The 14,466-nt window shown below is 52.2% G+C and overlaps 6 protein-coding genes across 6 annotated transcripts; 1 reads left to right on the top strand and 5 right to left on the bottom strand.

Moving 5' to 3' along the window:
• Positions 1-551: 551 nt before the first annotated feature.
• Positions 552-2,545, bottom strand: CLUP02_10335 (pyridoxal-phosphate dependent enzyme; the record flags this gene model as incomplete). The annotated part of the gene is made up of 3 exons (XM_049289311.1): positions 552-1,414; positions 1,519-1,893; positions 2,533-2,545. The coding sequence occupies 3 exons, from the start codon at positions 2,543-2,545 to the stop codon at positions 552-554; spliced, it is 1,251 nt and encodes a 416-aa protein (XP_049146456.1).
• A 317-nt stretch (positions 2,546-2,862) lies between these two features.
• CLUP02_10334 (thiopurine S-methyltransferase) lies at positions 2,863-3,868 on the top strand (the record flags this gene model as incomplete). Its single annotated transcript, XM_049289310.1, has 2 exons — positions 2,863-3,396; positions 3,485-3,868. The coding sequence occupies 2 exons, from the start codon at positions 2,863-2,865 to the stop codon at positions 3,866-3,868; spliced, it is 918 nt and encodes a 305-aa protein (XP_049146455.1).
• A 157-nt stretch (positions 3,869-4,025) lies between these two features.
• Positions 4,026-4,970, bottom strand: CLUP02_10333 (OTU-like cysteine protease; the record flags this gene model as incomplete). The annotated part of the gene is made up of 1 exon (XM_049289309.1): positions 4,026-4,970. One exon carries the CDS (start codon positions 4,968-4,970, stop codon positions 4,026-4,028), a length of 945 nt encoding a protein of 314 aa, XP_049146454.1.
• A 43-nt stretch (positions 4,971-5,013) lies between these two features.
• CLUP02_10332 (uncharacterized protein) lies at positions 5,014-5,701 on the bottom strand (the record flags this gene model as incomplete). The annotated part of the gene is made up of 2 exons (XM_049289308.1): positions 5,014-5,515; positions 5,649-5,701. 2 exons carry the CDS (start codon positions 5,699-5,701, stop codon positions 5,014-5,016), a joined length of 555 nt encoding a protein of 184 aa, XP_049146453.1.
• Positions 5,702-5,929: 228 nt separating this feature from the next.
• Positions 5,930-10,118, bottom strand: CLUP02_10331 (nuclear migration protein; the record flags this gene model as incomplete). The annotated part of the gene is made up of 2 exons (XM_049289307.1): positions 5,930-6,996; positions 7,046-10,118. The coding sequence occupies 2 exons, from the start codon at positions 10,116-10,118 to the stop codon at positions 5,930-5,932; spliced, it is 4,140 nt and encodes a 1,379-aa protein (XP_049146452.1).
• A 1,704-nt stretch (positions 10,119-11,822) lies between these two features.
• Positions 11,823-12,600, bottom strand: CLUP02_10330 (uncharacterized protein; the record flags this gene model as incomplete). Its single annotated transcript, XM_049289306.1, has 2 exons — positions 11,823-12,095; positions 12,517-12,600. The coding sequence occupies 2 exons, from the start codon at positions 12,598-12,600 to the stop codon at positions 11,823-11,825; spliced, it is 357 nt and encodes a 118-aa protein (XP_049146451.1).
• Between the last annotated feature and the right edge of the window lie 1,866 nt (positions 12,601-14,466).

Here is a 14,466-nt window from a genome sequence, read left to right as displayed (position 1 = left end):
TCTGATTTTAGTGAGGTAGAGTCGGGGGTTGGGTTGGGGAGTTATAAGAGGAAGTTTGTCACAACTGCTTCAATCAGACTATTAAAGAATCAACAAATTAAGAATGATTTTCATCCCATTGACCCATGCTTTGGGAGGAGAGGTTGGTTGCTATTCTGGAAGAAGATGTCAAGGCATGGCCAAAGGGTAAGGTACCACACAGAGTGGCTGGTGGATTCTAGAACTCTTTGAAAGTCCCGAGCAATGTTATAGTATGCCGTCTTCCATGGTCACGTTTAAAGTAATGTATGGTCTGCCCGACACAGACACCGATTGTTTGTCTAAAGGGATTCAAACTTACCTTCCATGGTCTTGGAGTGTGGGACCTTTCGTGGCTCTCAATTTTCCTGGCCTTTTTTTTCTTCCCCGTCAAGAAAAGACTAAGCTAGGTCCAAGGCGTCTATTGTACCTCGTTTCCGGCCTCGGTAACGTTCGTGGGCGAACAAGTTGAAACGGGATCCTGAACACACCTCTACCAAACCAACCTCGTACTCAAACAACCTCCAGGTATATCACGCCGCGAAAATCTTCATGAGCCCCTCCAGCGCCATATTCCCACCACTGAAAACCAATCCCAGATCCCACCCCGTCTCACCAGCCTCCCTCTCTACCATGGCTCTGAAATCCTCATTAAACAGCGCCACCGCAAGCGGCACCGCACCGCTCGGCTCGACCACGAGCTTGAACCGCTCAAAGACGAGCTTCGTCGCCGCCTTGATTTCCTCCTCGGACACGCTGTACATGTTATCCACCAGCCGGCGCTCGTAGATGACGGACCACGGGTGCTTGCCCACGGGCGTCCGCAGGCCGTCGGCGACCGTCAGCGTCTTTACGCTCTCGACGCGTTTCCCACTCTCGAAGCCGCGCTTGCAGTCGTCGGCGCCCTGGAACTCGGGTTCCGCGCCGAACACCCTGATCCCCGTCCCCTCGCAGCTCAGCGCTACGCCGGAGAGCATGCCGCCGCCTCCACAAGGGGTCATGATCGCGTTCAGACCCTTCTTCTCCTTCTTCTCTCCGTCATCACCATCGGATACAGCAGCCACAGGAAGGCCCGTGGAGTTGAACGTCGGGTTCTCTGCAGAGTGGCCCGCGGCCAGGAGATCGCGGACCTGCTCCTGCAACTCGAGGCCCATCGTCCCTTGGCCTAGCATAATGTCCGGGTGGTCGTAGGGCGGTACGAGGCGGGCGCCCGTCTCGGAGATGACGCGGTCGGCGACGGCCTCGCGCTCGACGCTGGTGCTGCCGCTGAAGACTACGTTGGCGCCGTAGCCGCGCGTCGCGGCGATCTTGTTGGGCGGGGAGATGTCCGGCATGACGATGTGTGCGGGGATGCCGCTTTCTCTGGCGGCGAGAGCCAGTGCTTGAGCGTGGTTTCCTGGTGGTGTTGTCAGTACATTCTGCGGAGATCAAGAAATACACATTCAGATAGTTCTCTTTCTGGTTTGTTCACTGAGCAGGAGAATAGAGATGTATCCATACCTGAGCTATGCGTAACAACGCCCTTCTCTTTACCGCCGCCCTCAGCCCACCCAGGCTCCTGCTTCAACCTCTCCACGGCGTGAAAGGCACCGCGGACCTTGAAGGCGCCGATGCGCTGCAGGTTCTCGCACTTGAACCACAGCCGGAGCACGGGCTTGGCCGGCGTGCGCCCCTCCCATTTCGTGCCCTTGAGGTCTTCGGGCGTCCGCGGCGTCGATGCCAACGCCGTGAGGGTCTTGTTGGTGAGGACGGGGGTGTAGTGGACGTGCGGCTTGACGAGCTTGTGGGCTTCGACGACGGAGGCCCGGGTTAGGGGTAGGCAGGTCGATAGGTCGGCCATGGCTCTCGGATTTGTTCTGCTCACGATGAACGGTTCTGCTTTTGCCACGTGTGTGTACACCTCAAGTAGGTAAGTAGTGTGGTGGCGAAAATGCCGAAAGCCTCATGTAGAAGAAATGAGGCAACGGAGAGCAGAACGCCAGAGCTTTGACGGGCGTCTTATGAAGTGAGATATTTGGGATTGAGATTGAGATGAGACGTGTCGCGAGGGCGTGAGCGGCAAAGTCATAGGGACTTCCGACGCCGGGATCGGGGCTTTGGTTGTGGTAGGCGGCGTGGGCAGTTATCTGACGCCCTCCGGACGGGGGCGACCCCGCTTGAGTAGTGGGATTCGGCGGTTGTCTCCGAAAAGGCTCGCCGGGCCACTGAGATTATCGGTGAAATGACCACACACATCTACTTTTCCCGCGGGTAATATTAGAGCCGTATACCAACATGCCAGGACCATGGTTGTTCATAAATCACTCATGAACTCTGGAATCGTCAGGAACATTCTATCGAGCATTCAACGGATTGGTCAAGGTAGAGTGAATGACCGACTGTATCTACACTCGGCATTGACTCGGCCGATGAGTCCTCCTCAATTTCTTACCAAGACCCTTCTCCTAATGTTCACAACCTCACCTATACGCTTTACTTCACATCACACAAAATCAACAGCCATTTTCGACTCACGATGAGTCGCCATTCTCCAGCGCGGGGCATTTGCGCCACATCCACAATACAGCGCGGGGTCCTCGGGGACTAGATTGACCTCGTTAGTTCCGGTCTACCTAGATTCATGACTTCATTCTCATCTGGCGACTTTCATTCTGTTTCATACTACTGGATTACCAACCACTTAATATACCAATCGTTGTTCGAATTATTCTCAGAAACCCGCTTGAATCTCACAATTCTGTCAAGACAATTCACCAGATACTTTACCAAAGCACCGCCCAGCCCCAACATCAAGTCCCCCATCATACTCCCTTTACAACTCCTAGTATAAGCAACCAGCCCATCATGGCAACCGACCCAAACAAGCTATCCACGGCTTTCGAAAACACGCCCCTCGCAAACCACGGCCAGAAATGGTCCGCCTTCTGGGAAGAGAAATTCACCCCCTGGGACCGCGGCGGGCCCTCCCTAGCCTTACTGGACATCATCACCACCCGTCCGGACCTCATCCCGCCTCCTCCTCCCACCGCCTCATCGCCCGCGGGACAACAGCAGAGGAAGCACACGGCCCTCGTTCCCGGATGTGGTAAAGGCCACGACGCCCTCCTCCTAGCAAACCTAGGCTACGACGTCCTCGGCCTCGACTTTTCGCCCACGGCCATCGCCGAGGCAAAGGAGAATCAAAAGGCCATAGCTGCTGCGGCGGCGGCCGGGGACGGTAACGGAGACGGAGCAGAGCCGGACGTGAACGCCATACGCCAGCCAAACGGCGCCGAACCGGGTTCCGTGACGTGGCTCTCGGGCGACTTCTTCTCCGACTCGTGGCTCGAGGCCTGGCCCCGCGAGGACAAGACGTTTGACCTCATCTTTGATTACACTGTAAGTCTCACTCTTCTCGGTGGCTTTTAAAGGGAATGGCCAAGAGGAATCACAACATGAGAAAAAAGAAGCTAACAACCATCCAAAGTTCCTCTGCGCCCTCCCCCCAACAGCCCGGCCCCGATGGTCAGCCCGCATATCCTCTCTCCTGAACCCCGCCACCGGCCGCCTCATCTGCCTCGAATTTCCGTCCGGCAAACCTCTTTCCCAGCCGGGCCCGCCGTGGGGCCTGAACCCGGATATCTACCTCGCCCTGCTCACCCGCCCCGGCCAACCCCTCGAGTTCTCGGCTTCGACGCTGGCGGGCGACGAGGCCGACGTCGTTGTCGTTCCCCCGGCCGCGAACGAGGATGGCGGGGAAGGCACCGCCGGTCTGAAGCGGTTGGCGCTCGTCAAGCCTAGCAGGACGCATCGCGCTGGTATGAATGAGGATGGCTCAGTTCGCGATTGGATTCATGTCTGGAGTCACTAACAAGCATGACGGCACATAATTCTGGTAATAGATAGTTTCCTCTGTTAGGCCAATGATGTATGCCTGTGCCACGCAATGCCCAGAACTCCATGTACACAAAAGTTGAGAATATAGTCTTCTCCATAACCTCCACCCTTTGATCGAATTACGACACCCCTCACGCCGTCGTCTTTCGCAAGGAATTATAATGCTCACCAAGCCCGTACCCATGCCGATAATACGCCAACCAAATCTCCTTCTTCTCCTCGCTCTCACCACCACTCGCCGCCGGCCCAATCCTCTCCGTCCTCCCATCCTGCACAACCCGAATCTCAACCCCGTACACGCTCGCCAGCGCCGCAAGCTCAAGCTGCCCACCCCACTCCGCCGTGTCCCGGATCCGCCTCACGTACCCCTCCAACCCTTCCTCCAGAAACGGCGCAAAGTCGTCCGGGTGGGACACCATGTACTCCGCCGCCGCCCTCCTCACAACCCTATACGGGAGCTTCTGCGTCGGGTCGCCGCCACCACTCGCTTCCTCAGCGCTAGCGGAGAGCGGAATACCCTGCTGCCGTAACTGATCCGCCACAGCAGAAAACAAACAATGCCCGTCCGGCGCAATCTCCTTCTCCTCGAGCCCGTTGGCCTTGAACTCCTTGAGCATGTACGTCTTCTCGATACCCCGGTGGTCCGTCATATTACTCGCCTCCTCCTGCGCCTTCTCCGCCGCGGCCTCGACCTCGGCCGCCCGCCGCGCCAGGCGTTCTTTTTGTCTGTTGCGCTTCTTCCCTTGGCCTTGCCCTTGTGCCTGTGTCTCTTCCCTCTCTTCTTCTACCGGCGTTTCGGATTCGGAAATGGTGGTATCCTTCAACTTCTCCACAACCTCGGCAGTCTCGTCGTCGCCGTCGTCTTGAACCTCCTCGGCGACACCACCGCCAGACAGCCCAGCCACCTCCTCCTCATGCTTCGCCTTCAACTGCCTCTCCAGCTCAGCGCACTCATCGTTCACGCCCTTGCGCGTCTTCTTGGTCGCGTTCTTCTTCTTGCTCGTGATCCGGCCCACGAGGTCGCGCTGCTCCTTGCGGTGGCGCGTCTGCATCTGCTCCAGCGTTTCGGGTTCCATGGCTTTTATTCGTCTCTGTTTCCTCGTGGAGCACCCGATTTCCTCAAGTTTGCTTCGGTTTCGGTTCGTTTTCGGTCGGAGCAGGTTCGTACGAGATGGTCTCTGCGAGGGAGGTGTCTCGCGAGGTATGTCCGTCGACACGGGAACCGATATGTGACGTTTGCCAGAGGCGGGGGGTTATTCGCGATTTAGTCCTGTCCTGTCTGAGGTGATTCACAGAAGAAACCCGGTGCTCGATCCGGTGCTCCGCTGACGACGATGTCTTGAGCCAACCAGGTGGGAAACGAATTGGCCGTCTCGAATGGGTGAAAATGTGAAGCTTCGAAATTGTGTTGTCACTGGAAGCTCCAAGCTTGGAATGCAATGGAGGGGCGAAATTTCTTGGTGGGGGTTTAAGTTCGCTGCTTGCGGTGCGGGGTCGGTGCGTGCCCCCCGGAGAGCGGCCCGTAATTCGACTTCGCCCGAGCACCGCTCGCTCAGCGAACGGCCGCCAGGAAGCAGACCTTCTCACCCCTGAGGTTTTCACACCATCGCAATCAAGCTTGCTTCACCATCAGGACCGAACATTAAATTTAACAGTTTTTGATTGTCTAGCCGTCTGTCCTGAAGGACCTATCTACACTACCAAAGGTAATATCAATACCACGTTGTTGACAACCTTACCAGCATCGTACACACCCAACGGCATCTGAGACCATCAGAGCTTGCGACCCTCTGGCCAAACCAGGCATGATGACGTCTCCCTGGCCTACCGACGGCAGCCATCGCCTTTTTATCCTACCAACTCCGTCCACAACGTGGCACAGGGGTCTAGTTCTGTTTCGCCACCCCACACCTTGATTACACATGAGAAATAGTACACAATGGGTATCGTATCGAATGAATGCAATCCCGCGCGCTCCGGCTAATCCGAACCTTTCGCGACAAGGGACAATGTAAAGGACTTGACGGCTTCTCACCTAGAAGCCTTTGAAAGGGTCATCTCGGAAGTAGTCATCTTCCACGGTCGCTCGGCTGCTACCATGGTAGCCGTCTGTGCCGCGCGTCCCGCGAGAGCTATAGCTGTCACGGTGACGGCTACGACTCTGCCGTCTTCGAAGCTCTTTGCTGCGCCTACGAGCCCGGTATCCGTATTCCTCGTACTCATCAGGGTCTCTATCGAAGCCTGAGTGGGCTAATGGGCTGATGAAGGCCTCCATGCGCACGGTACCAATGGCATCGAAGAAGTTGGCACCTGGGGGTCTTGAAGAGGCTTCCGACGTCCGCTGAGAGCCGGCGGTACTCATGCCCCAACTCTGCCTGCTCGAGCCTTGAGATGGCTGGGACTGGTAGATATCAGATGAGCCGGCAGTGCCAACGCTGTTGCCAGCATTGCTGTTGGTGTAGCTGTGCTGTCCAACGCTGCCTGGCCCGGAAAATCCACGGAAAGACAGCGGGGGCGGAACGTGACCTCCGGTGTTGCTCCGCTTCCGTCCGTGGACCGCGTTCTGATTCGAGCGCTCCGTGAACCGAGGGATGAATGGTGGTTCCGCTGCGTCTCCAGAGCGCTCACGTTGATGATTATTGTTATTGTTATTGCTGCTGCTGTTGTTGATCGGCATGGGCGGGAATGCCTCCGTTTGTTTGTAGCCAGAGGCGTCGCCTGTCCTGGAAGAGGGGATGCTAGGAATGCTGGGCACACTTGGAATACTTCGCGGTCCGGGATTCTTCATCGAGGGGGCCTTGCTCTTTGTCAGTCGAATGGAATCACGAATGCCAGGTCGCCTGGTAGGTTGCAGTGGTTCAAAGTCCGGTACCGTGGTTGGTTTCGCAGGTTGGGGCGCAGCGACGATTTCAGGGATTGCTTGGGTCGAGTGTGCCAGGAATGAAAGAGCCGTCAGCCATATGTAGTGCCTCTCAGAAGACGTAGCCGTAAACTTCAGCGCTCTTTGCGGAGTCAATATGAGAATCGAACGGTTGAAAACTGCACCCTGGTTCTTCGGGGCGGGGTTGTCATCCTTCACATCAAGTACAGACTGAATCGTCACTGCTTCACGTTAGTCAAGGCTTGCGCTGATTCAAGTTAGAGTACTTACGTTTCCGACCAGTCTTACCCATGAGGGCACTGCCAGATGAGGGTTGCTTGCTGCTCCAGAGGATAGCTCTCTCATAGGGAGCCAGCCAGACCCATCGCTTGTGGCGGTCGTTGCTTGAGTCATCCTTGCTATTATCAGGCACGCCAAATGACTTGCGTCTCCTGACGTACTTGAACATCCATTCACCGACCATGGTCTGCGCAATGGCATCGACGACGCCCGTGGCTTGCGATGCGCCGTTGGATGCACCACCGACAGAGTTGACATCGGTGGTAGCCGTCTGTGCCGTTGTTGTCGACAGTCTGGACTTGTGGGACCGGTAGTTGGAGCCGGTATCGTACCGAGGGCTGGTGATGTCGTTGTAAGGAAGAGGAGGCAAGCTGGGGCTCTCCGGCGCTTCGGTCGTCTCCGAGAAGGGCGGCGGAGACCTACTTTGCTTCCGATTTCTCTGGTTACGAGGAAGGGCCGCAGCTGATCGCACCTTACGTATACTGTTGGCACGATGGATGCTGCCGGCACGGTAGTGATTACGGCCCATGCCTCGGCGATGCCACGGTGCGTCCATCTTGGTTGGGCTTCGTTGGCCATCGCTCGGAGCACTGGCACTGAATGGCGGTCGCCGAGAGCTAGCTCTGGTAGGGATGGGGAAAGGAGGGTCGGGAGCACGAGTTTCTGGAACGCTCGGGCTTCTAGGACGGCCTTGGTGGCTGGCAATCCCGCTCTGGATCATAGCAGCCTTCCGCATGACGTTCTTGCCCGAAGGTCCCGCGGTAGACTTCTCATATCCGCGGGTAGTGGGCTTAGCAGACTGCCTCTTGGGTGCTTCTCTGCTTTCCAAATTTCCTCCATAACTCTCGCTTGCGAGGCGCATGGAGTTCCTGCTATGAGCCGACCTCTTCGTTTGTTCTGGCGATGTAAAGGTACTGACAGATGTGCGGTTGGAGGCTCGCGAGTCCGTCATTCTCATGCCAGGGGCGGAAAGGGCGGTTCGGTACTCAGAGTCGCTCACATCAGCATCAAATTCGTCCACCTCATCGGAGCTCTGGGCATCTTGGAAGCCGGCGAACAGACTGCTGATACGGTGTGGTCGTCTCATAGGCGCACCGTCTCTCGAAAGTGGCCCGTCATCATTGTTACCAGGATAGGCGTCGCGGGTTTGCTCGCCAAAGACTGGCGAGACCGGTGGTGACGAAGGCATGTCAGATAGGCTGCGCTTTGTTGCGAGTCTTCGAGGATTTCGCGGTGGTAGATGTCCCGGCACCGGAGTAAAATGGCGAGGATCATCACTCGTCACGGCCGTAGCGATACCGACGCTGGGCGATGAGGGCCTGGACGTGATAGCTGAAGGCCGCAGATGGACAGGTAGTGTCGCCAGCCTCTTGTCAGAAAGGATTTCTTCGGTCTGAACAGCAGTGGATTTCGTGGGAGCTGAGGAAATGATGGATACTTGGCATCCAAAGTCTTTGACGTATTGTGGAAGCCGGTGTTCGCGTGGTGTAGTCGGACGACTCGTTGGCGGGATGATACTGATGGATGGGATGGTCAATTCTTGCACTGGCCGCAGAACGGGAGGTGTCTGAGGCCTCTCCACCGGCTTGTCGGTCTGAGTCGAGGATGAAACCATCACCACGGGCGGACTTTCCGGAGGAGGCGGGGTGGAAGATCTGTAGGGGGACTTTGGCGTCTTCGGGGGGCTCAAAGGCTCCTCGACAGTCTGAGAACCAGCGGAGACCATATGGTTGAAAGGACGCGGCTCGATCGACAGTGGCCGGTTAACGTGAACTCGCTTCCGTCTTTGATTGGCCTCAACTTCCCACTCGCCTCTTGGGGAGGCCTCGACTTCGGTGAACTTTTCGATCTTGGCAGGTGGTTCCGGTGTGGAAGGCTTCACAGGCTCCATCTTCGGTGATGGAGGAGGTGAAAATTGAATTCCGGTGTCGGTGTAGCTGACCTTGGGAGCAGGCGGCGGTGGAGGCGGCATCAGATCCTCATCGTTCTCTTGAATCCCGTCTTCCAGGGCCTCCAGGACGGGCTGGTTCATCCAAAGTCTACGTCTAGTAACGCTTCCAGGACGCTGGGGGCTCTCCATGCTTTGTTGTCGTCGGTGAATCTTGGACAGAATGCTGTCGCGGCTGAATGTTCGTGTGTGGCGATAGTTGGACATGGCGCTCTCGCGTCCGCCGTCGTCAGTCTGCCAGTCGTCGTCGCCATCGAGGTTGAGTTCGTCCGCCAGTGAGTTTCCATTGAAGACCTTGCCGGGGCTCTGCTGCATGGAAAATCGGACGCTATTAGTCAGGCTCATAGTCCTTACACTTCCCGCGTCGTTTTGATCCTCTGTCTCGCTGTCATTACCGTTGCCGTTAACTTGTGCAGCCTGGTAGGCGGCGACCTCGTCTATCACCACCTTCAAGCGGCTCTCGGCGACGTGGACTCTACGCTCATACTTGCGCTTCTCTTCCTCCCAAGAGTCCTTGTCCTGAGCCCAAAGGTCGTGAACCCTCTGAGAGTCTTCTTCCTGACTTCGGATCTTCTTCTGGGCGGATTCGAGTCTCTTTCTCGTTTCTGTGATGGAGTCGACGGCTTCATCCCTCTCGCGGGCGAGCTCGCCCAGTGCTGATGAGGTACCACCTTCTAGAAGGGCAAGTTGACGCTGAAGGGAGCGGCTTTGTTTTGTTGTGGTGGCTACTGTCTCTTGAAGTGTCTCCTGCTCCTGGCGGGAGGCGTGCAAGGATACTTCTAGGTTCTCGATAAGCTTCGCCTTTTCTTCCTGATCTCGCCTCAAGTTCAGGATCTCGGCTACGAGATTGGCGTGTAAGGTTGGAGTGAAACGACGTGGGTCGAGAACGCTGATGCCATCGTCGTTGGTCATATTTCTGGATGAACGTTTAGAGCCCTTGTCGTTCTGTGGGACGGGAGGAGGCGAAGGGCTCTTCTTCCCGTTCGGCGGGGTGACGGAGCGTCGGGATTTCCTCGAGCTTCGTGATGGTGTTCTGTAAGGTGTGTCCTGTGGTGTTGGCAACGCCGTCACGGCAGCGTTGCCTTTGGACTCATCCTCGGTCTCCCAAACAGCCATCTTGACTCACTGGAGACAAAGAAAGACTCGCAGTGAGGTGTCAAGGGCGCAACGGTTCTCAATTGAACCCCTCAAAAAAGAAGTGTAAGCATGCAGGTTATGGTCGGTTGGCTTACAGCGAGCAAATGTGCTTGGATCGCCAGCCGTTTCGGGGAAAATCAAATGTAGGGGATCAAAGCACACAGCTGAGCCCAGGGATCCTTGCTGCCGGTGGAAATGACAGGCGCCAGAGGAGCAGTCTGACCGCGCAATCACTGGTGCATTGACGCTATTCAACCCCCACTGGCTCTTGGTTAGTGTTCGATGCTACGGGAGAGGCACATTGGAGGAGCGCGAGGCCGAGGCCTACGGCAAGGAATACGCATGAAATGTTCTTGGTGAAACTTACGATGCGATTTTGCGGCTGTTGCTACTGCTGCTGCGTCGCGGGCGCAGCAAGGTGATGTCAAATAAGACAGAGGTGATATGCTATGGGCAACAGCCCAAACAAGCAAAAAGATGAAAAGAATCAGAGCGATAAAAAGGAGTGGTTCGCTCGAGTGGCCGTTTCTGGACAGCCCAGACACGAGTTAGCATGAAGTTATCCGGGGCCGAGGTGGTATAATTGGTGTATATGAGCCGGGGAGGGATGTTCGGGAACGGTTTTGGATGGGCTCCCACCTTAAGAACTGGGATATATAGGTAGTAAATCCAGGTATGAAACTGACTGGCTTTCGAAGCCAGGAATCAACGTCGCAAAGAGAAAAGGAGAGATTGAGTGAGGCGCGGCAGTCGCAAGAACAGATGACAAGCCCAAAGTCGCAATGAGGTCAAGAGCCGTTCTAAGTCGACATGACGTTGTAAATTGACTTTGGTGAAAGGCCGAAATGGAATGCGACTCCGGATAGGATGAGCGGCAACCAAGGCGAAAGAGTTGAAAAAAGGAGCAGGAAGGATTGGCGTATGTACAAGGCTCGAGCAATGTACTAATGATATGATGTAAACAGGCGAGACGTTGGGAGAAGAAACGTCGGTCGGGCAGAGGCGCGGACGAGAAAGGCGTGAAGGCTTGTTTCGTGGTTCTGGTGGGGGAGATTTTGTGGTTAGCATCTTGTCCCGGACCTCCCTCCTTCTTTTCCTTCTAAGGCTGCTTCTCCCGCTGCGATCGGCCGCACCGACAAACGGACTGAGACATATGGGAGGCTTACCCGACGGGAGGTGTATTGGACGGTCGATAGTTTGTCGGGAGGTTTTGGAAACAAGTCGAGGGTAGAAAAGTAAAGGCGCACCGGTTGGTTCAGACAGAGTGACAGTGACAAAAGGAACAAGGCAAGTTTAAGGACGGTGGACGGGTGTAAGGATAAATGTACAACTGCCAACAGCTAAGTGGCAAGTCAAAATAGATGGGCGCGAGGATCGGTTGCGCAGGTGGTAGGACGTGTATCCCAACAAGACGGGGTGACTGAACAGAACGGCTGCTGCATCCGAGGCCAATGGGCGTGACGATGGCGGCACCTGAAGACCGGGCTGGAGGAGAAGGAGAGAAGAAAGCCGTGAGAAGACGAGGCGAGTCGAGAGAGACAAGACAAGGCAAGGCAAGGCAAGGCAAGGCGCAAGGCAAAAAGAAACAGAGTGAAGAAGCCGGGTGCGAGGCGCCAGACTATTCTGTCAATTCGAGCACGGGACAGGCTGAGATGGGATGGAAATAAATGGGACGGGCAAGGGTTAGAAGCATGGGAAGAACAGCACTAAGGTAGGTAGGGTAGAAGCCGGGGGTGGGAGGTATCCGTTCACTACGGAGAGACGAGGAGGAGAAGCATCAAAGTGGGCATCGAGACCATCACAGTGGTAGTGCAGCGGATGCAGCAGCGGGAAGCCGCGAGGAACAGTCTGGATGGTCGATGGAGACAGAGAGAAAAGATGGTGGTCCATGACGGCTTGCCGTGTGTATTGCGTAGGATTCGACTTGGCGAATGCGACGAGACGAGCCATCAGAAGCTAATCATTGTCGTGCAGTAGACGGCCAACGTGCTAGATGCATGTGCAGGGCAGATGGATGAGTGTACACATACGTGTACGAATGCCGTGAGGTGAAGTTGTGAAGTGTATTATTAGTGTGTTGCTGGGTGCGCTTGTTGTAAGCCATGGGCAGGAAGCTGCGGGATGCAGTGTTGTGATGGGATCATGATCATGAATTGAGGTGGGAAAGGCCGGGTCCCTGGTCAGTTGAATGAGATTAGCTAGATTGGGGTGGGATGGGATACGTATTGGTCAACGTCCTTGAGGGGATCCGTAGGTAGCGATCATGGCTATGATTGGGAAGCGAACCCAGTAATCAAATCAATCCAGATGGGAGGAGACGAAGCACCAGGGCCAGGCGACGCCGGATGACATGGGCGTAAATTAGCCAGGCACGCACGACGCGGCCAACGGGCCAGCCACGAGACTTCTGAGACCAAAAGTATCTGTACGATGTATCCGTAAGGTAAGTCAAGAGGTCCATTTCATCTTGCTCTTTCCAAGTTCCGAGTTTTAGTTTGGGCGATGATATTCTGCCACCACCTCCCGCTATTCTACACCTAACTGTGGCTACGGCCGCTACATAACCGCCGGTCTCGGGCATATATATAAGCTAGGCTCTGCGTAGTTAGTATTCGAATAGATTAAGCTAATTAGAGGCTATTAATTAACTTATAATTAATTAAATTATTTTAATAAAAAGTACGTTAATTAATAAATTAGCCTAATTAACTATTAATTACTTCGTATAGCCCATAGCCCGTAATTTAATAACTTTCTTTACTTTAGCCTCGTACTCTATTTTAGCCTCGTACTTATTAATAAATCTATTTATTTTACTTTTTATTATAAGATTAATATTATAAATATAATCCTCATTAGCTAGATTTTATAGTATATTTAATTATATAAAATTACTAATTAATTAAGATTACGACTTTATAAGCGTTAGTAACCGAGGAGCCCTTATAAAATTAATTATATTATTATTAACTACGTTAATTATTTTATTAATAATAACCCGCTAATACCTCTACTACATCTTTATATTAAGCTTATACGTATTAAAATTATATATAATCTCGAGGCCTCGTTAAGTAGAAGTAGCCTTACTTAGCGCTGAAAGTATTATTAATAATAATAATATTAATATAGGTACTACTTTTGCGCGTTTAATAACTTCTTTATACTTAAATATAAAGGGCTCTTATTTAAAAAAATGTACTTAGATTAACCGCTAGTTTTTTTAATTTAAGCGCTCTAATACCCGCTATAACTATTATAATACCCGCTATAAAGCTTTATAAGCGACCCTTACTTTAGATTTATAGGGGATTAAGTAGGGGGGTAGAGGTATTATTATTAATAATAAGCTCTAAGCGTTACTAAAACTAATATAAATAGATCTTTTTTAATAATATTAAGGTACCGTCCTTAGTATATTATTAAAGGACGTAGTAATAAAGTAGCTTATAAATAGTTCGAATTAAGTAGGGTATATACTTTTTTAATAGCTTTTTATATAAACCTAAATTTAATTATTTACTTAGTATACGGAGTTCTTATAAGAGGTACCTAAGGGTATTATAATATATATATATATAGACCTTTTTTTAAAATAAGCCCGTAATAATACTTAATACCTTAGCCTAGCGACGGGTTTAGTAAGCGCTAATTATAGCTACTTAACCTATTTAAAAAATAACTAATTTATTAAATACGGTTTTAAAATCGCCCGTATAATAATAAATTCGTACTTTAATACTCGCGTATAAGGATTTAATAATTAATATAATTAAGTAACTAAAATACTTAATTTAGTTAACCTAAGTAAGTACGATTTTTTTATATTACGGCTTAAGCTAAGTATTAATAATATAATTAACTACTACTATAAAGTACTCTAGTACGTATAGCTTTAACGAGGTAATGCGAGATATTCTTATAAAGAATATAAAAAGTAAATATTCATATAGAAGTAAGAATATATGAATATAGGGGAAATAAGCGTATATAAAAGAGGTTTTTGTAGTAAAGAGAGTAATATAGTTAAATTACTATATAAGAAGTTGCTTACTTAACGAAAGGTCTAGGTAGGTAAATACACGCCTACATATAGGCATAAAAACCTCCTACTAAAATATTCCATTACTTATTAATTATAATATAATTAATAAGCATATACGTAAGTAAATACGTAATCGTAGTACGTAATTCCGCCTCGAAAGAATTCTAACTTATTCAGTTACCTTCCAGTACTTTCCATTGCTCACGTAAGCTTATATAAGCAGTATTACTTACATAATCAATACCTATAATAATCTACAGAAATCGTAGATTAATATAGTAT

The sequence above is a fragment of the Colletotrichum lupini genome, chromosome 5 (genome assembly GCF_023278565.1).
Source record: "Colletotrichum lupini chromosome 5, complete sequence".
Lineage (NCBI taxonomy): Eukaryota > Fungi > Ascomycota > Sordariomycetes > Glomerellales > Glomerellaceae > Colletotrichum > Colletotrichum lupini.
The sequence above is the reverse complement of the archived record's forward strand: the minus strand, read 5'-3'. Positions and strand labels throughout refer to the sequence as shown.